Source organism: Manacus vitellinus, unplaced genomic scaffold (assembly GCF_001715985.3).
Source record: "Manacus vitellinus isolate BGI_N305 unplaced genomic scaffold, ASM171598v3 scaffold_79_pilon, whole genome shotgun sequence".
Classification (NCBI taxonomy): domain Eukaryota; kingdom Metazoa; phylum Chordata; class Aves; order Passeriformes; family Pipridae; genus Manacus; species Manacus vitellinus.
The window spans coordinates 775907-798605 of NW_021940812.1; the positions used below are offsets into that span (position 1 = coordinate 775907).

The 22699-nt window shown below is 42.0% G+C and overlaps 1 protein-coding gene across 1 annotated transcript in view; it reads left to right on the forward strand.

Annotated features, from left to right (window-relative positions):
- The first annotated feature begins 4202 nt into the window (after positions 1 to 4202).
- Positions 4203 to 22699, forward strand: part of DPP6 (dipeptidyl peptidase like 6) — a 250442-nt gene continuing 231945 nt past the window's right edge. Inside the window, exon 1 of the mRNA XM_018084951.2 lies at positions 4203 to 4671. Coding sequence (XP_017940440.1) covers positions 4615 to 4671 — 57 coding nt within the window. The 5' untranslated portion in view covers positions 4203 to 4614. The remainder of the gene's footprint in view (positions 4672 to 22699) is intronic.

Consider the following 22699-nt stretch of genomic DNA (forward strand, 5'->3'; position numbering starts at 1 on the left):
TGAGTGTGAAGCTCAGAGGGGCTGGCTGTACAGAAGCAAATCGTGTGGTGTGTTCTGCTGGAGGTAACACATTACTGCACCCCAGATACTAATGGCTTAGACCCACAAAAAATGTCAGATACATAGCTCCCCGTGGGATCTGGTCTTCATCTGGAGAAGGGAAAACATTAGCAGACTGTGCAAAGGTATGGTTAACCAAGTAGAACTAATTTCTACCCACTCTGCCCACTGGCTTCAACTTCCTGGATGTGACAATGAAAGAGGAATAAATAGCCCAGTATGGTGCAGCCAGAACCCCAGGTTTTAATGGAGCACAAGGGTTCTGCATCAAATAACTGCACTCACTGCTGCTACAGGCTGATCACTGTCCTTAGTCTGTACTCCCTTGAACAGATGTGTGCAGCTGGAGGGCTCACTGTGAGCACAGGCTGCTCTTGGATCTGGCCTCTGTAACATGCAGGGGATGAGAATGCTCTGCACTGACTCCTGAGAGTCCATTGCTGCTTCCCATGAAGGAGCTGCTCTGCACCCATGGACAGCAGAGACCTCTACCCTCACAGAGGGGCAGAATCAAGGATGGTCCTAGTAAACTGATCTGCTTAAAAATGTTTGGAGCAGTAACAAACTGCTTCTTTTCCTATCATGTGTTGCTGTAACGCATCATCATAAGCAATGGTTACTGTACTTTAGCTCCTAAGAGTTCACAGGTCTTCGTGGTGATGACATTTTAAGATTTTAGTCCACCTTTTTTCCCAAAGCCATGGGGACATTAATTTCTATTTGCAATGTTAAAGGTTTTCAACAGTCTTTGAGCATGAGCGAGATTTGTGGTGACTTTGTGAACTCCAAGGAGAGTTCTGAGAATGATCCCAGACCACAATCCTGTTCCTGCCAGTCTCAGGAGAATGAAGCACTTTGCTTTGAACAGGAAAGGCTCTAGGACATGTGTGACTAATTTGTTACAAGGTAATTAAAATTTATCTGTATTACAGCAGTGCTGCGTGATTTTGTTAAAACAAGCAGTCTGGGTGAAGATGAGTTGACAAGCAGGGAACATTTTCCTTTACCTGTTGCTGGTTCCTCTCCTGATGGGAAGGAAATGTCTGTCTGTCCTGCTTTGGTGCTGGAGGAGCTAATTGCAGTCATGTGTGGGGATGCCATTCACATGGTTGTAGCTGGAATTTTGTACATGCATCTTGGTAAACAAGGAGAGGTGTCTGTGCTCATAGTGGTCTTCCTGAGCTGTCACAATGGTGGCATAGTGTGGACTATATGAATTAATGTAAGATTTTCATGATGGGGATGCAGCTTTTGTGGCAGGGAGTGAGCCTGGAGACAGACTTTTCACATAGCACAGGCAGTGAGTGGAGACAAACCTGTTGCAATGACGGGTAGTAGGGAGTGAACAGCTTGATGCATTTTTGAACCTGGTAGGGAAGAACGACCTGCTCCTTGTGATCAGATGGGATGGATGAGAAGGACATACTCCCAGGGTCCCTGTCTGCCAGTGCCTCTTGCTATGCCCTGAATGGGACTGTCTGTATAAATCCTTCTGCCTGGGCAGCTGTTGGGTTTGGCAGATGCAGATTCATGTCCTTTGATAGGGATGTATTAATCTTTCATCAGTGATGACTCAACCAAGCAATAAAATTGGTACCCTAACATAGCACAGAGGTCAGGATGGATGGCCTCAGCCCTGCTAATGTGGAAGCAGATTATTCTCTGCCCGTGAGTAATGAGCATTTCTGAAAGGCATTTCTGCTTCCTCCTCCAGTGTCTCTTCAGGAAGTGTTTGGCAACCTCAGAACTGCTTTAATTAAGGAAGAGTGGTGACAGAGAGCTGGAGGATGTCACTGTCCCCTGCTTTCACATCCTCCTGGCAGTGAGCGGCAACTCATGGCCATCTGAGGGGATGAGACACCCCTCACAGGTCAGGAGTGACAAGGAGGTACTGCCAGGCAGAGATCAAGGCATTTCAGTAATACTGGGGTAGTGGTGCCAAGCATTGGGAGATACAGTCAGAACAGTCAGCACCCTAATGCACCCATGTAATGAGGCTCAGCCATATACATTTGCATAGCTAACTGCTGGACTAATTAGCATAATTAACTTCTTATGTGTCCAACAACAAGCTTAGTGGGAAAAATGTCTACACTGTAAGGAAGAGTGGCATTTCCAGAAACTGAGTGAAAACTGTGTCTTAAGTTGCTAATTGTGAAGAAATTGAATAGGTATGTAGATAGGTATAGATATGTTAATTTTTAATATCAATGCAATTCAGTTCAGGGATTGCCAGTGTAAGTATTGAGGGGTCAGGGACACAGTGAATGGCCCATATTTTAAAAGGGATCTGTTTTGCAGAGGTTTCCAGGATGTACTCTAGGGGAATAAAAAACAAAAAAACAAACTCCAAAGACAGTTTTGTTTCATTTGAATTCCTCTTGGAAAGAAAAATAGCAGAAGTAAAGCAAGCCTTCATTACCACTCACAACAGGTAGAAAAGTAGACCAAGCCAACTGGAAAATTCAAACTGACCCACTTGTATAAGACCTTGAAAACAAGGTTCCGATGGCTGGGGAAAAAATGTATGAGCAATAACCTCACTATAAACACATATAAAATATTGTGACTAAAACTATTGGGACTAAAGAGATGGAATTGCAATGTAAGCTAGGACTGTGTCTGAGTATAACCCAGCAAGAAATCAGCACTGTTAGATTTAAATGCAAATTACCGTTTCTTGTTAGAGAGGTGCTATTCACTTTTTTTTTTTTTTTTTAAATGAGCTGTTGCCTGGATTGTGGCACCTGGGATGAGGTGAGGTTATCCAGTTTCCTATCAGTGCAATTCCATGTTGCAGATCTTTTCTGTCGTGGTTTCTATGAACTGCTGTGACATGTAATGGTGAAAATACAGAAATGCTTAGGGGGTCCCAGTGGTGGCTAGTAGATATCTCTAGAAAAACTTGGCGTGCCTTTGATGCGTCCCTGAACCAAGGATCAAAATTATCCCAGGTGTAAGGAGACCTTGCCTCTAATGGCATTAATGAATGTGACCTTGTATAATAAATGCATGTTGTAAAATTAAGGATCAAAGGGGGCATAATCATTTCCTTGTCAGATACACACTCTGCTGTTTCTTTTCCTTAGCTGGTTATCTACAGACTCAGCAGAGATCCCAGTATCATGTGAGTGAGAAAACATTTAGCTTTACACAGAGCTACAGCACTCTGGCGAGAGCTGGGCTCGATCCAGCCTAGTATCGATCCCACCTCAGTCCTGAGTGTGCTGGGTAGGAGGTGAGGATGGGAAAAGCAGCAACATGGCAGTTTCACGTCACCTGACGTTGAGGTGAGTGAGGACTTGCATCAGTCTCAAGCAAATTCTGAACAATCTCCGTGCTGCTCCAAGTTTTGTCCAACCATTTGAGGTCCCCTTGAGGGTTACTGGAGAGTGGTACTTGCTTTATGCCTGGTGCTCAGGCACACCCCATGTCACCCCGTGCTGACATCAAGGTGGGCAGCTGTGCTAGCAAGGCTAGTTTGACAGCTCTGCCGTGTTGGAGAGATCTCCGTTGTGGCAGAGAATCCGCAGGGAGCGAGATATGGCAGCGTGGATCGGAGCAGGGAACGTGTGCTGGTGTGTCACCCTGCAACGTGACCTACATGGCAGCCACCGGCGCGCAGGAGGCAGCCACCACATCAGACATGCAGAGTGGCCCCGGTTGTGTCAGGGACATGGAGAGGGCCGGGGAAGTCTGAGGGCACGTGAACGTGCCACCCTTTGGCAGTGAGACGAGCAGCTCCCCGGGGAGCGTTGGTGATCTCCGCATCCCACCGGTGGGAACCAGCTTCCCTGGGAGCGCACGCTGCATCCTCCAAATCCGTGCTTGCAGCGGGGCAAAGGCTGCCCTTGACACAGCTCTGCTTCGCAGCCGGGGACTGCCAGGGCACTGAAACCTCCGCAAGTTGGGGAGAAGGCGAGAGCGCGTCTGGCAGAAGCTCCCGCATCCGCGCGGCTCCCGTCACCGGCATCCCGGGGAATGCGGGATTCAGCTCCTGAGCGGCGGGCGGCTGCGGCCCCTTTGCCCGGGTGCGGGAGGGGAGATGAGTGCCGAGCTGTGCACATCCCCAGCGAGCTGCACAGTGTGTGCCGAGGCAGCCGGTGCATGCGCAAGGCGCGGGCGGCCGCCGTGGAGGTGGGGAGCGAGGACCACATCGCTGCCTCCGGCTCCGAGCTGCCAGTTGCTGGTTGCCAAGCAGTTATCATTGTTTCTGTGACGATTGCAGAGGCTGTTGCTAATTGAAGAAGCCCCCACAGCATCCTTCTCTCTCTCTCTCTGCTCCTGCTTCTGCTTTTATTTTAGAGGCTCAAGGGGGAAGACAGCTAGACTAGTGATTTTTTGCATTGCATTTTTATTTATTTCTTTTTGTGGGGGTGGGAAATTTCTCAGCTGGTGATTAAGTGATGGACTAGTTACTCATCCATATCCCTTTAGTCTTTGTGTGTGTGTGTGTGTGCGTGTATGTCTGAACACACAGACAAGCTTACACACACACACACACACACAGAGTAAAATCCTGTTTGCCACTGCAGTGGGCACAAATAGGTGAGCATGACTACAGCCAAGGAGCAAAATGCATCAGGGAAACAAGCCCAACAACAAGACCAGGTAATGCTTTTTTTCCTCAATTTCGAACAAATACAGATTTGCTTTATATAGCTCTGTGTTTCTTTTATGATTATTATGGTTTATTTTTTTTTTAATCTTTTTGGTGTGCATTCCTAAAATTGTGAACTGAGTCACCAGTCAGTGGCAGGAGGAAAGTGCTGTGTAGCTGTGTTCAAGGTCTGCTTTCTCGGTGTGTGTGTAAGCTGAAATTGTGCTATTTTTAACAACCTGTACCTCTCACTGAAGACTATAGAGGTTTGTTCTGTAACTTGTTCCTTACATGCGTGCTGGGGGGGGGGGGAATGATGTTGGGATGGAGGCCCCTTCTTGCTGGAAAAAGGGGCGAGAGTATTTAAACCCCCCTCTGCAGATGGATATAAAATTGTAAAACTGGGGTTCAGCTTCTGACTTTGTCATGCACTTTAAGGGAATTTTTTTGTCTGACATTGCCTCGGAGGGACACTTCAGGGTGCAGCGTGTGCTCAGGCTGTGCATGAACAAGCAGGGATGGCGAGGGGGGGCAAAAAGCAGCTGTGAGTAGGTTTAACTCCCATTGACTTTGGAGAAAATTGCCGTGCTTACACCATATCTAAACTCTATTAATTTATTTCTCATGGTAGTTGTTTTATGTGTTTCTGTACAGGTAGAAAGTTAAAGACTTCATTTTCTCTGTCAAACCTGTGTTATATAGAGGATATTCCTGCCTGCCTGCACTTACCAGGACAGAATGAAGTCAAAACTTTCCCTGTCAAAAAAACCAGCGGGTGGCAGGAAAAAAAGGGATGTATCCTCAACCATAAAGGATAGGCATAGCTAGAAAGTGGTGGCATGAGGGAAAGCCTGGTTGCGATCTCTGAGCTCCAGCTGAGGCTGATGAAGGTTCCTGGGCTCTGGGCACACTGGCAGATCAGCATCTCCATTCTCCTCAGCACCAGCTTCTCCTCCCTGTGCTCGGGCCCGTGCCTGGGGGAGCCCGGACGCTCCAGTTCTTCAGTTTTCCTCGTCTCCTTAAGACATTGGAAGTTCACCACTTTAATCTTTGGTTAGGACGGCACAGGAGGATAATTTAAACAGATCTCTCAGGGCACAAATTAATTCTTAAAATAGTTCTTCCTGGCTTGATAGGCTGAGAGCCTCACACGTTGTTTTTCTTTTTTTCTTTTTTTTTTTCTTTTTTTTTCGTTTGTACTTTGGTTTAGGGAATTGAGGAAGGGGAAAGCATGGGAAGACACTAGGCACCAGAAATAGCATCATATAATCTGCATTTTCAGGGTGACATTTTACTAATGGCCAAAACAGGCTCAATGGTTCAGTGAAAACAAGAAGGAAGCAACTTTGATACTCAGGGTAAAGAAACTTCATCTAACCCTGCATCTGTTGGGCTTCTTTGCTTCTCTGTCCAATGCTTTTGGAGTAGGTATTTTTGTCACTGTTTGCAACAGATTAAAATGAGTCTAGCTGTGTTTTCTGGCAGGCAGGGGTGTATAAGTGCCTTTTCTGAACAAAGAGCTGTGGGGCTGTCCCCTCCTCCTTCTTAAAGCTGTGTAAAAGTGTCGGGTTTTGTAAGCCAAGAAGTGTGTGTTGCCTTTTATAAAGGAGCGGTGGTTTTGTTCCAGGTGGTGTTATCTGCCCAGTACCACTTTGCTGTTGGCATGCCATGTCTTTGCTACTTCGCTCGTCTCACATGAAGTATAAAATGCCCAGAATAAGTCTTTAGTATTATGCAGAATCTTAATTGAGTATATTCTATAACTGATTGAATTGCAATTATACCCATATGGCATGCTTAAATATTCTGAAAGTACATCCTCTCTCAGCTCTGCCCTAGTGTGAGCATGAAATAGAAATATCAAGTATATATAAATATCAATGATATTGATGAATATTAATGTTTGAGTCTGTGAACAACTTTGCTCACTCCCATAATTTCTTTTTTTGTTTTCACAATGCATTATTAGTAAAATGGCTTCACAGCTGGGGGTCAAATCCAATCTCTGTCCATTGATTTGACTGCACTTTTATCTTCCAATACCAAAAGCAGATCTAAACCCTTATTTTATCTAAAACAGTTCATATCTGAAAAAAGGCTCTATCCAAATTCTATTTCTAGCCAAAATTCTATTTCCAGGCTTATGCATATCAAAAATTACTGAGATTTTTTTCTTGCTTAAAACTGATCAAGAAACTGAAAATTGTAGCTAGGAGAAAAATTGAAGACAAAGTGCTGGTCTGGCTGAAGAGGACTGAGTCTTTTTCAGAAGCAGCTGCTGCTGTCTTAGGAGATTGTGACCATCCCTTTCCTGTGTTCTTTGCTGTGACATTCCCGGAATCCAGAGGCGAGCAAGTGACACAGTTGGCTTAAGTCTTTGCTGTGTCCTACCATGCTAACCCAAAGAGAAGCTGGGCATGAAACGACACTGCAGGAGCAAGGTGGGAAAAGTTTGGGGAAATCTGCAGAAGCTTTGCAGGCTTGAATTTAAAAATCTACTTTAGACTTGTGTCTATATGCAAATGAAGTCATGTTCTGTCTTGAGATTTACAAAAATGATAATAATTAGAAAATGATTGTGATGTGGAGATAAGCAACTGCCTTAGCTGCTGAAGCCAGACAATCCCTTTCTTCCTTAGGTAATTAAAAATGCTTCCATACAATTTATTTCTGATAAGCAAAGCTGCTCACCTCCCTGACAGCTAAACTATTTGGAATTCCAATCATTTATCGCCTTGCTTATCTGTTCATGGGTCTGAACTTTAAGTCTTTTGGGCATCACGTACAGAAGACACTCTGTAAGTGATAAGTAATACTGTCTTGTGCTGTCAAGTTGTGATTGCTTGATCAAACTGTAAGTTGGATGTGGTTGACTCTGTACACTGGGGTGCTTCTGACACAGCTGTGGTTTCTTGTTCAATGGTTGGAGCTGGATACCATGCAGTGTACAATGATTACAGCTGGCTTTCTGCTAGACCCAGTGCTCAGCAGTCCGTAGCAAAGCCTGTAGACACTAATAGACTTGGGATCCAGCTCAAACAGACTAGAGAATCTTGTTCTCTGTCTTGGGGTTTGTTAGCTGCATGTGTGGATACACCATTAAAACCACTTTTCTGTGAAAAAAGGAAAATAAAATAGCAACAACACGTCAAGTACTGTGACAATGTGCTTTAGCTATTTACACAGGCTGAAGATCTATGTGTTTTAACATAAGCCTGTAAATTTGTTATCTTAATTTAACCCAGTTCTTGTTACTTTTAATGGCCTTTGGGAATGTAAATAGCTCTGCAGTCATATATAAAGATAAAGAGGCTGATTTTTTAGTGAAAATGTGATAACAGCCATAATGCTAAAATGAGACTTTTAAGTATTTTAAAAAGTGAGTCAGCATATCAAGGATAACAGGGATCACAGATTCTCAAAGAACACCTTTTATAAAACATATTTAAAGGGTTGATTGGTTAATTGAGTATTTGAACATTCGGAATAAAGGATTGTTCTCATTTCTTTTGCTGTATAGAGAAGAGCTGTCATGGGCTTACAGGGAAAAAGATGCTGCTCGAAATGTGCTCATGTCCTAGACAAGGTTGTTAATGACTGTTTGCATGGAGCTCCATGTAAAAGACCAAAAATTAAGTGACGAGGCAAAACAGCTTGAGGGCTGCCTTACTGAAGTGGGCTCCGTGGAGGAGTGGAATCAGATCAATAGAACAGTTCTGCCTATTAGCTGTCATTAAGGTAATCAATTCTGAATTTTACAGAACAGATGGAATTTCAAATAATAGGGATGGTGTCTTCAAGTGGAGAGACAACACGTTTCACTTGGAAAACCTTGGCCAGACTCAGGAATAAAATGATGGAAAGATTAATATTTCATACTCCTAATGTTCCCCTGCCACTCTGTACTTCACAGAAATAGCCTGTAGTATCTTGAAGCTTGAGTACCGTTGGAGAATCTAATATACTATGCTGAAAAGTGCCTCTATTTGTGTAAATTTACCCAAACAAGAAAATCAGTTTGCACTTTAGCTGCATTTTGCGGGCTTTTCCTCTATAGTGTTCTAATTCAGGTAATTCTGGGATTCCTGTTTTAGAGGGTGTCAATCCCTGTGTGCCTGCTGTCTTCTTTCAAGGTCGTAAATATTCTCAGCCATTGTGAGTTGAGGCCTGTGCTATTACTTTATTCCCAGAGTAGATTAAACTGAAGAATATGGGTGTGCTTACATTTGGAAGTAGTGTGGAGCCACCCTATGAGAGTCAGAGAGATGATGTTGAGGTCCCAAACACATATACTCCAGACTAGTTCCAGACTGGTGTGAATGTGCTGTAGTTGTTCATTATCTTCTGACTTAACTTCATGCAAAATGAAGCCAGTTTGTGCACTCTGAGGGTACTATAAAATGTGAGTTAGAGCATGGTAGATGGGTCAGACTGAGAGATTCGGTCAGTAGTGCAGTTCTGAACTGAACAGAAGTACTAGATGTGAACCATATGTCTTTAGTAGGGATGAGGGGATGCAGCCAAATAAATGTAACTTCATGTGATCTATGTTCCTGTATTTGAAGATATATAGTTGTTTTGTTGTTTGTTTTTGGTTTTTTGGTTTTTTTTCTTTTTTTTCCTGGGAGGAATGACTTAAAATCATTCCAGACCTGCTCTGCTCACCCGGTTGCTGTCCAGAAAGTCATTGTCCCTGGGTGTCTTGGTTGGCTCAACATGCTTTGCCTGAAACAATGCAACAATCCTGATTCTCTGTGACACCTAAGCCTCTTTATAGCACACGAGCAAAACAAATTTTGTCCAAAGAGTGTAGGATCAGATTCTAAACAGGCAGTAGTGTACAGCAGGTTCAGGCACTTATAAGTTACGAATTTTATCTCTTGAAATAAGGAAGGGACTTTGCCCTTTTATTTGTCAGTACTATCCCTCCTGTATGCTAGATCACAAAGAACCACTGCTGAATCCTCTGTCTTTTTTAGCAAGGTTTGAGGTTACCATTGTAACTTAATGTTTGTAAGCAGATTGAGCTGTGAATTTTTACAAGACAGCCCTGATTCACAGTGCCATTAGCTGGCACAGTCAGACTCCCCACTGCAGCACCCCAGTGGCATAAAATCCACGCAGAGGAGTTGAAGAGCACCATGACACACCTCTGCTGTACCCAGATCTAACACTGGGCTGAAAGGAGCTTGGCCTGGAGCTGCTGAACAGGTGGGAGTGAGTCTCCCAGGAGATGAGCTAATTTAGCGTGTTATCTCAGTGGCTTGTGACAGAGCTCCTACGTTCTTGGCTGGAGTTGAAAACTGTCATATCCCAAAGGTGAGTCTCTGCTTGTGAGAATCCCTCATTCTCGCTGCAGTATTCTGGCTCAGATTATCACAGCTGTGCAGAAACCAGGGAAAGTGTCCACTTTTGGAAGGTGTCTGGCAAAGAGAAGGGTAAAAGGAGAAACATGACTCTGACTTGCATAGAAAACAATGGGTTTCTTTAGTTTTAATGGAGCCATTTAGAATTCATTGTTAAAGTGCATAATTTTTTTAAAATAAAATAAAATTCTTCATATGAAACCTTTTTTTTTTCTTGATAACAACTCTTCAAATTACATATTTTATTGTAGACCCAACACAGGCTTTCTCCAGGAACTCATAGAGAACATTTATGTTTCATTCTGTTAATGGTATCTGATCTATTTCTCAGGAGATTAAATTTCCGTAATAGCGCTCCTGAGAACACTGTATTCAAGAACATGAAATTGCATCAAACTGGCAGTCTTTTCAAGCTGTTAATTTGATGTGAGGAATGCAGGCAGGAATGGGGAGGGAAGGGGAGACAGAGGTGGAAAGGAGCATGTTTGGCATAAAGCTGTAGTGTCAAAAAGAGGAGACTGTAGAAAATCCCTTTTGGTATTCAGTGCTGAAATGGAAGTGCTTCTGGAAGCTTTTAAAGATTCATATACTTCCATAGGGTGCTGCTTGAGATTGTGTGAATTTTACTCGCTGTCTCTGCCTTGACCAAGTGGGATGTGGTCTACCACTTGTCCTTGGTACAGTGTTGGTGGTTGCTGCTTCCTCCATTTCTGGCAGAGGTACCTTGTGTTGCAGTCTTTCTCACTAAAGCTTTCTTTTGCTGCTGCATAAAGACAGAATAATTTGTCTCTGAAGTTCACCAGTTATCTAGGAGTCATGAAAGTTTGAACAGCGCAAGAAAAAAATCTTAGATTTTTAATTTTTTTTTTAACTCTTAGAGAATTCAATGTTTCATTCCAGTTGTGGTCTATTAGCAGTGTTATACATTGCTATGGGCATTTAATGAACAATGGTTTTACCTGCTTTCAGTTCTTATGCCTTTAATGCTGCTTCTTTGTGATCTTTATCATGCATCAAGTTGTGGTGAATCATGGTCACTTTGGGTGATGTGAGAAAAGGCAGCACTTTTAAAATGATGTAGAGTGCAATAATATCTGGTTTTTATGTAGTTTATTCTCTGTGTTTTGCATTCACATCTTTTGTCCTTTTTTTTTTTTCCTCTCATTCCTCTGTCCTGCCTTCTGTGATTCTTAAGTGGGATTTAAGTAAGTGAAATAGATTCAGAGAAAGGAGGGTGCCAGCAGCAATGGAATGGGAAAGCTGTGTGCAGTCCTCCAAAAGGCTGCTGCAGATGTGAAGGACTAACTGCAGAAGTGAGAGAAGTGCATTCAGCAAGGTTGAAACATTTGTGTAATATAAATTTGGAGAGGGACCTATATTGGAAATCAGTGAAAGTGATCCAGAATGGAAAGGCAAATTAATATTAATTTCTGATTTAATAAGAAAGTTTAAGTGGGATTATTTGGTGGCTTTGCATGACAGTTCAGTGAGTGGAGCATGGAACTTAGTGCTTCTTGTGTGCAGACTTCCACTATAGCCTTGAGCAAGAGGGTTTGGTTCTCAGTGGCAGTCAGCAACTTCTCTTCTGCTGAGATGGTCCATTGTTGTCTTAAGTTGGGAAAAAAACAAATATCCAGGAGTTTTCTGAGGATAAGTACATGAAATAGGGAGTTCTGAAATACTGTAGTAACTCAGGCTGCACAAGTACCTTAGATATCAGAGAGATGCTCTCCTTGAGGTTTAGAGAGTGTAGGGAAAGGGTCACAGGAAAAAAACCTGAAAGTTAGAACTCATTCTGAAGGTTTAGATAGGAATAAGAATTTCAGCAGAAAAATATCAAGATAAATGTAAATCCTGTCAGGACTTGAGACAGCTATAAGCAACTTGCAAATGAGAGAGATAATGCATGGAATTTTGGGATTGTATCTGATTCTAAGATTTTGAGAACTTGAAGCAATTTTATACTTGAAGGTAAGATAGAGATGCATCTTTCAACTCTCTGTTGCATAATGGAGGGACCTTTTCCAAGAAGGAGTAATTAATTTATTTTTTTTTCTGGTAGAAATACTGCAGTGTAATTAGGAGCTGTAGAGGTGAAATGGAAAAGTAAATGGGGGGGGATGATGAACCAAGGATATGCATGGTAAAGGGTTAAACCAAAACCTTTCAGAAAAGGAAGCCAGAAGCTGAAGTTTTGTGCTGGGTAGTTTGATGGAGATCATCTTCCTGAAAGTCAGGATTAGGTGATAAGCCAAGGCTGAAGCCCAGAGTCTGGTACCTGTAAGAGAAAGCCTTGAAAAAAGTTGTGGAAGTTGTGAAAAGAGCTCTTAAGTGTGATGGAAGTGGAGAGGCATAGCTGCTTCCCATGACCATTGGGGAAAATCCTCCACAGATCAAGGAAATTGATGGTGCCTCGATTGCCTGTGCCCTTCCTACTGCTGGAATAAAGCTTTGTTTTGAGAGACAACCTGTGGGCTGTCCATATGATGTGTGGTCACTGGCAAGCAATGTGTGGCTATCACTCTTATCAGACAGTGTTTTGTGATAGAAACTGCAGCTGGAAAGTGCAGATAGACCATAATTTCTCAGAGTGGGATTTGTCCTACTCTGCTGAACAACATCTGGTCACAGAGGCATAACAGGGACTGTGCTTTGGGATCTTGTCTTGTCAAATAGCCCTGCAGTGCCAGCACTGTGGCTGTGCCTCTGTGCTCGGTGGCCTTGGCAGGAGAGGCTGGTGAAATGATGGGATACTCTCCCTGCTTCCCTGGTAAGTGAGGGGTGCTGTTGGAGGGCATTTCCCTGTCTCCAACAACCACCTTAAAAAGCTGAAATGCAGATGATCATGGGAAGAGAACAGGCTAGTTTTGTTAGAATTGGCATTGCTGGGATGGAGAGAGTTAGTGATGGGATCCCAGTGAGTCACCAAGGGAGCAGGAGCATCTCTCTGCTGCTCCCTCAAAGTTGGTGTGTCCCTCCCAGCTCTTTGGTGGTCAAACACACTACCACCATCCCTGTGGTGGTAGGATGAGCCTTGTGCCCTCATTGCAATCACTTTTACAGATGTGAATACCAAGTGTAAGCTGAGTGGAGAACCAAGCTCTGAGTGTGTCCTCATAGTGAAGGAGGATGAGACAAACTGAAGCAAATACTTATGAAGACTTAAGCTGAGTTTAGACATGATAAGGTTATGCAAAAACCCTTTAGAAAGGGGAAGAGGATGAGTTTGAGCAAAATAGTAAAACCAAGCAAATCTGAAGGCTGAACTGTTGTTTTTTTGTTTTGTTTTGGGGTTTTTTTAAGCCTTCAGGTTATATCCTTTGTTGGTCTGAAAAAAAAGGGCTGTTGCTTTTATTGTTTATAAAAACATAAGAGGGGTAAAATAAAAGTAAATTTTACATAAACATTCACAACACTTTGTCTGAAGTAGTTTCTGTTACTACTTAACTGCTGCTGAGCCTGAAATTGGAGAGATAATAGGCCTTCATCTGAAGCAATTAGTCCGCAGTTTTTGACTCCATTACCTTCCTTATGTCTGTAGCTGAATAGTTACATGCAGATATTTAAGGCTTAGTTGTAGTATGATATTGTCAAAAGTGAAATCACAACTTAGACATTAATTTATTGTTAATTTAGCTTGTCAGAGATACTGTAATAAACATATAATTGACTGGGGGTGAATATATATAGTAGCATATTATGTGGAATGCATTTTGGGTCATTAATTTAGCTTAATCACACACTGTGACCGACCTCTCAACTCTTTTTGTGTCGGGTTAAAGGGGTCTGATACTTAATCTTAATGTGATTGTAGGAATTAAGAAATGGTACATTAAGTTGTAACTGTCCTTAAGCGTGCTGACAGACTTACAATTTTATCTTTTTGTTTTCATGGCCAGGAGCAAACAGGGCATTTTCAAATGCACGTGCAGCATTTTGTGCCTACTGATAGAGAGAAGCTCAAAGTTGGATGGGGAAAACATATTGCAGCTTAGCAATGTGAACTTTGCTTCTTCTCCTTAAGAATCCCTGACACTTCACAGTTTAGTTGAATCTAAAAGTACTAACAGCCTTCTTTTTTCTGATTTTCATGTCCCAATATCTGTGATTTAAAAGTTAATTTACAAATGTTGCCAAGAACGCTGATACACTGAATCTAACAAGTAATTGAGATTAATCTTTGTGATCCTAATCACTGAAGGTTTCAGTTGCATTAAATTGATTTATTTTCCATGATGTTTTCCTTATGAGGTACAACACATGGTTTCACATGGATTATACTGATGCTTGACTTGACCATTGCAAGTCATGCTATAATTAAGAAATTTTATTCCAACAGTCCAGGCTAAACAAGCCAGACAAAACAAAGAGCAGTTGTGAATGGATGGGCCAGTAAAATCCAAGAAGGAATTGATTGAAATAGCTCATGAAAGTACTGAGCACATAAGGTTTGTCCATTAGTAAAATGTATATGCATTAGGAGGTGTTATGACTTGCTGAAGACTGTTCAGTGCTCGCTTGTTCAAATAGAAAGTAAATAGATGATGTCTTCTTTTAGTTTAGTGCCTTGTTTCCAAACTGGACTTTCCAATTCCCTTCTGGGAGATTAGGATACTGTGTTGTTTTCAGTTAGGCCTCTTGTGCTCAAATTTGTGAAGGAATTCAGCATTGATACTGGGCTGTACGATCACAGAGTATTCCTGTGTAAAACAGAGAATTTTAAGGAATTCTGGGAAGTGTGAGCATCTGAAATAAGATGAAGAGATGTTTGACATGAGTGGCTAAATTAAGAATAAATCTATTGACTTCATCAAGCCTTGAGCTGACCCCTATACTACCTTTCACCATTCTGAAAACCCTTAAGTAGAAAATTGAGGCTTTAAATCAACAAGAGCATCAAACCTATAAGTAACAGGTTTATTTCAGCTGGTCCATACTGTTTTCAAGTGGCTTTTATAATAGACAAAGCTGATATTATAAGCAGTTCTTCTCTGTACTGTTCTGTCCCAGTGGGGAGAAATGCTTCTTTCAGAAATCAGATTTCTTTTAGGTCCTCAAAGGTGTGAACTCTGATGGAGCTTGATGGAACTCTGTCTGAGAATGGACTTCAGGATTAGGACCACAATATAAATTAGGCTGTGTATACATGCTGGAATAAGTTTGCAGGCCTGGTTTTGTCATCCTTTGTTTCAGAAGGTTTATTTTACCAACCTTTGGCTCTCAACCTCTTGCTTTTGAGGAAATACTGTTCATAGTGGCGGTCTTCTGACCTTGTGGTGGGAGGTGACAAGAATGCACCAAGTAAGTCCCCTGCCAAACCTCCACGCTAGGTAGTATGCTTCCTATAAATTCCTGTAGGTTTCTATAAGTTTTAGAACTTCTCCAGTCAGTTATAATGCTCCTAGCATCTGGATAGTAAATCAGTATTTACAATAAATAAATTGTCACTCTGTCTCTCATGCCAAAAGTGTGGGTTTTTTTGCTCTTTTGCATCCTGGTGTGAATTCCATAAAGATGAAGGTGAATTCCATAAAGACAATAGCACACGGCTGCTGTCACAGGCTAAGCCCAAGTTTTAAATCTTCAGGGATCTTCCTGCTGTAAATTCCACCTGTTTGAAACTATGACTCATAGTTGTTGTTCTGTAAATGCAGTTCATTCATGCAGGGATGTTTCCACTATATCATCTAACTCAAAATATTTTGGGGAGACCTTTCAAATCTCCATGGAGCTCTGCCTGTGGATGGATAAGGATTAAAAGAAGGGAAGGGCCAGGTGGCTTTATAGTGGGGGCCTGCTGCCATCCACCTGACCAGGAAGACTGAGGGGATGAGGCACTGTATAGACAGATAGAAGCAGCCTCACAGTCACAAGCCCTGGTCCTCATGGGGTGCTTCAACCACCCCAGTATCTGTTGGAGAGACAACACAGCAAGGCAAAAGCAATCCAGGAGGATCTGGAATGTGTTGATGACAGCATGCTTCTCCAAATGATAGGGAAGCCAGTGAGGAAGGATGCTGTAGTGGACCTTGTTCTCACCAACAAGGAGGGCTGGTGGGGAATGTAAAGCTCAGTGGCAGCCCAGGCTGCAGTGACCATGAAATGGTGGAGTTCAGGGTCTTTAGGGTAGCGAGGAGGGCACACAGCAAGCTCGCTGCCCTGGACTTCAGGAGAGCTGGACTTGGCCTCTTCAGAAGTCTGCTTGGTAGAGTCCCAGGGGATAAAGTCTTGGAGGAAAGAGGGGCCCAAGAAAGATCACTAATATTCAAGGATCACCTCCTCCAAGCTCAGGAGTGATGCATCCCAACAAAGACAGGCATGACAGGCTTGAGAGGTTGGCCTGTGCAAACCTGGTGAAGTTCATCAAGGCCAGGTACAAGGTTCTGCACATGGATTGGGGCAATCCCAAGTACAAATACAGGCTTGGTGAAGAAGGGATTGAGAGCAGCCCTGAGAAGAATAACTTGGGCGTGTTGATTGACAAGAAGCTCAACATGACCCAGCAATGTGCACTGGCTGCCCAGAAAGCCAAATGTGTCCTTGGGCTGCATCAAAAGAAACATGGCCAGCAGGTCAAGGGAGCTGATTCTTCCCCTTTACTCTGCTCTCGTGAGGGTCCACCTGGAGTGCTGTGTCCAGCTCTGGAGAACCCAGCATAAGGGCAGAGGAGACCATGGACATGGTTGGAGGGCTGGAGCACCTCTCCTATGGAGACAGGCTGAGAGGTTTGGGATTGTTCACCCTGAAGAAAAGGCTCTGGAGAGACTTTATAGTACCTTTAAGGGGGGCTACAAAAGAGCTGGAGAGAGACTTTTTACAAGAGCATGTAGTGACAGGACAAGGGGAAATGGCTTTTAACTGAAAGAGAATTGGGTTAGATTAGATATAAGGAATAAATCTTTACTGTGTGGGTGGTGAGACACGGAAACAGATTGCCCAGAGAAGTTGTAGATGCCCCATCTCTGGATGTTCAAGGCCAGTGATGTTCAAGGCCAAGTGTTCAAGGCCAGGCTAGATGGGGCTTTGAGCAACCTGTTCTAGTGGAAGGTGTCCCTGCCCATGCCAGGGAGGTTGGAACTGGATGATCGTTAAGGTCCCCTCCAACCCAAACCGTTCTATGATTCTGTGGTTCCGTGTTGAACATGTTTCAACCATAAACCTATTTTACCTAAGAGTTTGCATGTGTCTGCATTAAAATGTAAAACCAAAAAAAGACTGAAATCAAGATTCGATGGGTTGGGGAATTGCCAAACCAAAAAAACTCTCCTTTTTCTAAAAATTGTTTCTGCTGCCCAAATACATGATAAACTTCTGGTTTTATTCTTGAAGTTTTAAAATACCTGAAAACTGAAACTCTTTGTCCCACTTTGATACAACTGGAGTTAATTACACCACCCAATTAATATAATAAGTCTCTTCCCTATCTTGCTCTAGGAGAGAAAAGAGGGCTTGGCTGGTTGCTACTTCTGTAATAAAGCATTCTGGAAATATTGTTTTATGTACGCAAAAATATGAAGTAATTGAGCTCAATAGGCCATGTAAAATACACATGAGAAATAAAGTATGTACTTGAGGCTAAAAATATAATCCTAAATGAATCCTTTTGGGATGGTCTGTGCTCATGCTACTTCTAGTCCTCTCACTGCAACTAGAGCTTATTTCTCTTTGCTTTTGTTTCCCAAATAGCTTTTTTGTCATTTTTCTTTGACCTCTGTGAAAAAGTTGGAGTAAGAATCAATTCTTTCTTCATATAAGTTGCTACAGCAGGGTCTGCTGTAATACACGAGTTGTGTGTAATCCTGGGGAGTAGAATAGATGTAGCAGAAGTTTGGGGAAGAAGTTAATGAAAGATTATAATAAATCTACACAAGTGTGCTCTTTCAGTTGTGTAGGGAGACAGTGATATACATTTTTCAAACCATCTTCCAGATTATGTTTCATTCTGTTCTATCCAGGCTCATATATTTTTGGTCACAAATGCCTATGGGCTGCAAGAAACACAGCCTCCAATATCCACTGAGCCCATGTTTTGTCTTTTCTTGGTCCATTTCTTGAGTTTGTGTCACTCAAGGAGAAACTGTTTTAGTGAGGAAAAAAAGGAATGCACTTGTTGCAAACTATTCACCAAATACTGTTTGTGCTTTTATGTGTGGTTGGCTACTTGTCAGGTGTAATGCATAACTTTATTTGTATTGCTGAAACTGCTGATAAAACAAGAGATGACAGTTGGTCTAAGGAGACTGAATTTAGGTGACACTCAGGTGTTTATACTTCATTACTTTTCCTTGTCTTGGCAGTTTCCATAGGGTTTCTTTCCATCATATAAGCCTTCAATTACAAAGAAGATTAGTCCATGGCCCTATGCCAAAAAAAACTATTGAACAGTATTTTTTATATTATTCATCAATATGGATAATACAACTAACTCAAGAGCAGATCAACTTGAGTTAAGGGATTCTTCAAGACTGGTTGTGTTGTCAGTATGCAAAAGTGAGGATCTACGTCTGTCTGAAAAAAGGTGTGGCATTCACTTGTTCATTTGTGCTGATTGTTTTTGCAAATGTGGACTATCGTTACATTATCCTTTTGCTGTCATATCTTGTGAGGGAGGAGAGGATACACAAAAAAAATACTATGTATTAAGACAGACTACTAGCTTAAGCAAACAGACCAATAAAATCATTGATGCCCAATTTGTGAAATTCCAGTGAACAAGAGAAGACTAGGAGTTTTCTTTAAAAACAAATAAGTAAATAAATAAATCCACCCGTGACTCTTGCCTGCAGGAGTTATGGATTTAAGGGAAGAAAGATTTTTGCAGAATTAGCTGCTGCTGTTGCTAGTCTCTCAGATTCCCTCCTCCCTGCAGGGAGGTGGTTTGCAAAGGGGTTGGAGGACAGGGGGCTGTTGCTTCTTGCTGCCTGGCTGCAGGATTTGTCCTGCTCTGACACTGCAGCAGAGGCAGATGGCTGAGGGTGGCACAGAGGGCTACCGTCCATTTTTAGAAGCAGGTTTCAGTGCCTGCTAGACACTTACACTTTTTGTCAGTTGGGCAATGCTTCAAACTTTGGCCTCATAGTCAGCTTTTAAAAAGCTGGGATAGGTCCTTTGGGTTTTTTTAGAGCATTTGGGACATATATCCTCCTGAGTTTTGTCTTGATAAAGCCGCTGAATGATGCGATCATTACATTGTGGAATGCACTCTGCATGTGTAAAACACAGCTAAAACTACTCAACAAGCTACAGAGGCTTATTTAGGTCTCTGGGATTTGGCAGGAGATGACCAGTTAACATGAAAACCCAAGAAGAAAATCAAATAGTTGTGGGAGATGTTGAAAGTAACAGATGAGAAGAGATTGCTTGCAGAGTTTTAGTGCTACACAATAAATTATTGCTGGTAAATTGAACTACTGCTTGCTTTTCAATGATATTACAGAGCTGGAAATAATGCATATTTTAGGCAGGCAATCATCTACTGTCTTTTGTTGACAGACTAGTAAAACCTGAACAGGGAAAAAGCCTAATTAATCATTACTTTATGTAACCTTTACTAGCATGATACAGTATTTGCATTTGAGCCCTAGTGTGCAGTGTTCATTTAAATTAAGTCTAGTGGTTTCTTTATTGTTGTAAGATCCAGGAATAAAACAAGTGGAAATACTTGAGGGTGTTTTAGGGGAGCCTAATAGAGTTAGTTGTCCAAGTCCAACCAAAAATGACAGTCTCAAATATCTTTGCTTTCTGTATACCACATAGTTGGTAAATAATGCCCAGGAGGGAAATTGTTGAATTGTGATAAATTGTTGAGCATCTAAAAGCTATTGTTGGTCTCACTGGGGACCACTGAAAACTCAGTGCTCTTGAAAACCCAGCCAATTATGTAGGTGCTTATGCATGGGCTTTGAAGGCTCACTTTTCTTGCTTATTAAAAAGGATGGTTTTCTAAAAGCTTTCTGTCATTACTGGTCATTTATTTTTCCCTCTGTTTTCTTTTGAAAACATCTAAAAAGGTAGCACAATTGAAACAAATACATTTGAACTGCTGTGTAGTCAAATGATGCATTTCATTTGGGAAAAATGAGCGTGTTTTTTTGGTCAGTATTAAGAAGGAAAAAGCAGCAGTTTCACAGATTTTAGAGCATTAGATACTCCTGTTGAGTTTTGCCTTTTCCTTTGCATCCAAAAGATGATAATGGAGCTGAAGTGCCATTTTAGTTATAGAATATAGTTTGTTTTCTTTTTTTAATTGAAATGTAACAGACTCTGAAAGACTTTAGGACAGGAGATGCTCTAAAATAGCTATTTATATTATAGGGTTACGTTATTTAAATATAGCCTCTTTACAGAAAGGTGTGTGTTGCTAAAATGGCTCTTTCCACATATAATAATGTTGCCTAACACATTCTGCATGCTTTCTGTCTTTGAATTGCTTTTAAAAATATTCTTTCTGACATCTCAGTGATGTAGGTAAACTGTATTACCCACACTTGGCAGGAAGGGAAGCTTAATACAAGAGTAAAGTGATTTGCCCAGGGCTATTTTGCTCCTGTGTTTCAGGCTCCAAGCCCATGTATTGCAATGATGTTCAGTGCTGTGGGAATGAACAGTTTGGGTCAGCACTGGCTTCAGGCAGTTTGTAGATATGTCCTACATTGCTTAAGCATTAAAATTTTAATGATTTATTCATCTATTCATTTGATTACTGAGTTTTTAGTTCTTTTAAATAAGATCAGACACACTTGGGTCTTTGGATCTTTATGGCACTTCTAGAGATTTGACAGCCATTTAAAGAATCTCCTCCTAAACCAGGCTCTAGCAAGTAACCGTGGATATTAATAATCCATCAGGAGAACATGTGCACACTTTAATTATATATGCCCCTGTACACACATACAGATATACAGGCATACAGCCCACCACAAAAATAATCAAATGAATCCTTGTGCCTGGCAGCATCCATCAAATTCTGAACCTGAGAGCAAGAAATCACTGTCGTAAGGCCAAAATGCTTCCAGAAAGGTGTTGGGCACTATTTCTCCCCTTGGAGAAGCAGCATTTTCTCACTTCCACTAGGTTTGTACTGGCCTAAATAATAACTAACCTGGGAAATAAAAAGCAGACTGGTGCATCTCTCTCAAAAAATGTCTCCTCTCTAGAGTAAGGAATAGTTGCCTTTCTCTGCAGCTTACCATCTTCCTCTGCAGATGGTTTTGAATTTGAAGTGGTTTGTTATTTCTTCCTGAAGGAAGGAGAATTTTATGATATCTGCTGGTTTGCGTCAAAAAAATATCCAAGTGATGTGGGAGAATGCTTTGCAGTGACAGGATAAAATGAGCCCCAGAAGTGGCTGTCAGATGCACTGAGAGAACCTCCTCCTGTTTGCAAGTGCCTCGCAACTGCTAATGAATTTAACCTCAGCAGCTGGGATGCTGGCATAGCTTGTGAAACCTGAACAGACCGTTCTGGTTACCTGCTTAGTCTTCCTAACTATCACAGGCTGCACACTTACCTTTAATTTGTGCTTCTCCTTTCACAGGGAAAGAGGACAGAGGCACAAAGAGATGATCCAGCTCTGTTTCAGACCTGGCTCCTAACCCTTGCCTCCCAAGTCTTCAATGCTTTCTCCACAAAACTATCCTTTCCCTCAGGAAATTCAGTGTCTCCTGTCACCAGCAGAGACAGGAGTATTTTATAACCTGCAAATGTGTTTGCTTCCCTTGAGGGGCAGAGTATATGTCATTCCTTAGTGGGCAAATAGGAATGGCATGAGGGATGTGTGAACAGTGCTGCTTTATCTGTCCTACTAGACAGATAGTTCTGTGGCCACGGATCGCTGGCCTGAGAAAAGAAATATGATGAGGTTTTCAGAAAAATCCCTGAAATTTCTCTCTTTCTTCATTTCATAGCACGGCATAGCAACTGCATTTTCAGTAAGCTACAACTAATGAGGGCAAAAGAACCTAGAGAAAGTGTGGAGTCTGGAGGAGAGGGAGCCTTTCCTTGAAAATAGATGTATTGCATTAAAAATACATGTGTGGGGAAGAGGAAAAGTCACTAGTGAAAAAAATCGTCACTCTCTGTTGAATCTGAAACCATAGATAGTTTCTGTCCTGAAATACTCTGAGTATCTTTCCCCTTCCTTTTGGCTCTGGCAGTATTAGTGGCATAGAGCTGGGTGGGCAGTCCTGCATTTTCCAAAAGACGTGGATTCTGGCACTTGGTTAATGCAATAAACGCTGGTTTTAAGAATTATTTTCCAATTAAGATAGCCCTTTGCCTCTAATGATTTAAAACTACCCAATATATTACTTTGATTTTCATTACATCCACATGTTATCAAGCAATACATGCAGACATGCCCACGTAAGTGGACATAACCACCCACCGAAAGCCAACCTGTCCTATCCAAAATAAAAAGCTAATGTTAGGAAGGTGGAGAGAAGCCCAAATGCCTTATCTGAGGATTTTCAGAAGAATAGTCTGGAAGACTACTAGAAGAGTCGTTCTGGAAGTGTAATACTGATGTTACCATCTAGGACTTCAGGCTCTGCTGCTGAAGGTGTCAGATGGCATGTAAGGACCAAGAAAGATGGTCTGATGGCTGAGGGGGTTAAACGCTGTCATGGGGCCCCTCACACGCTTGTGCTGTAATTTCTGTGTAATTCTGAGTGAT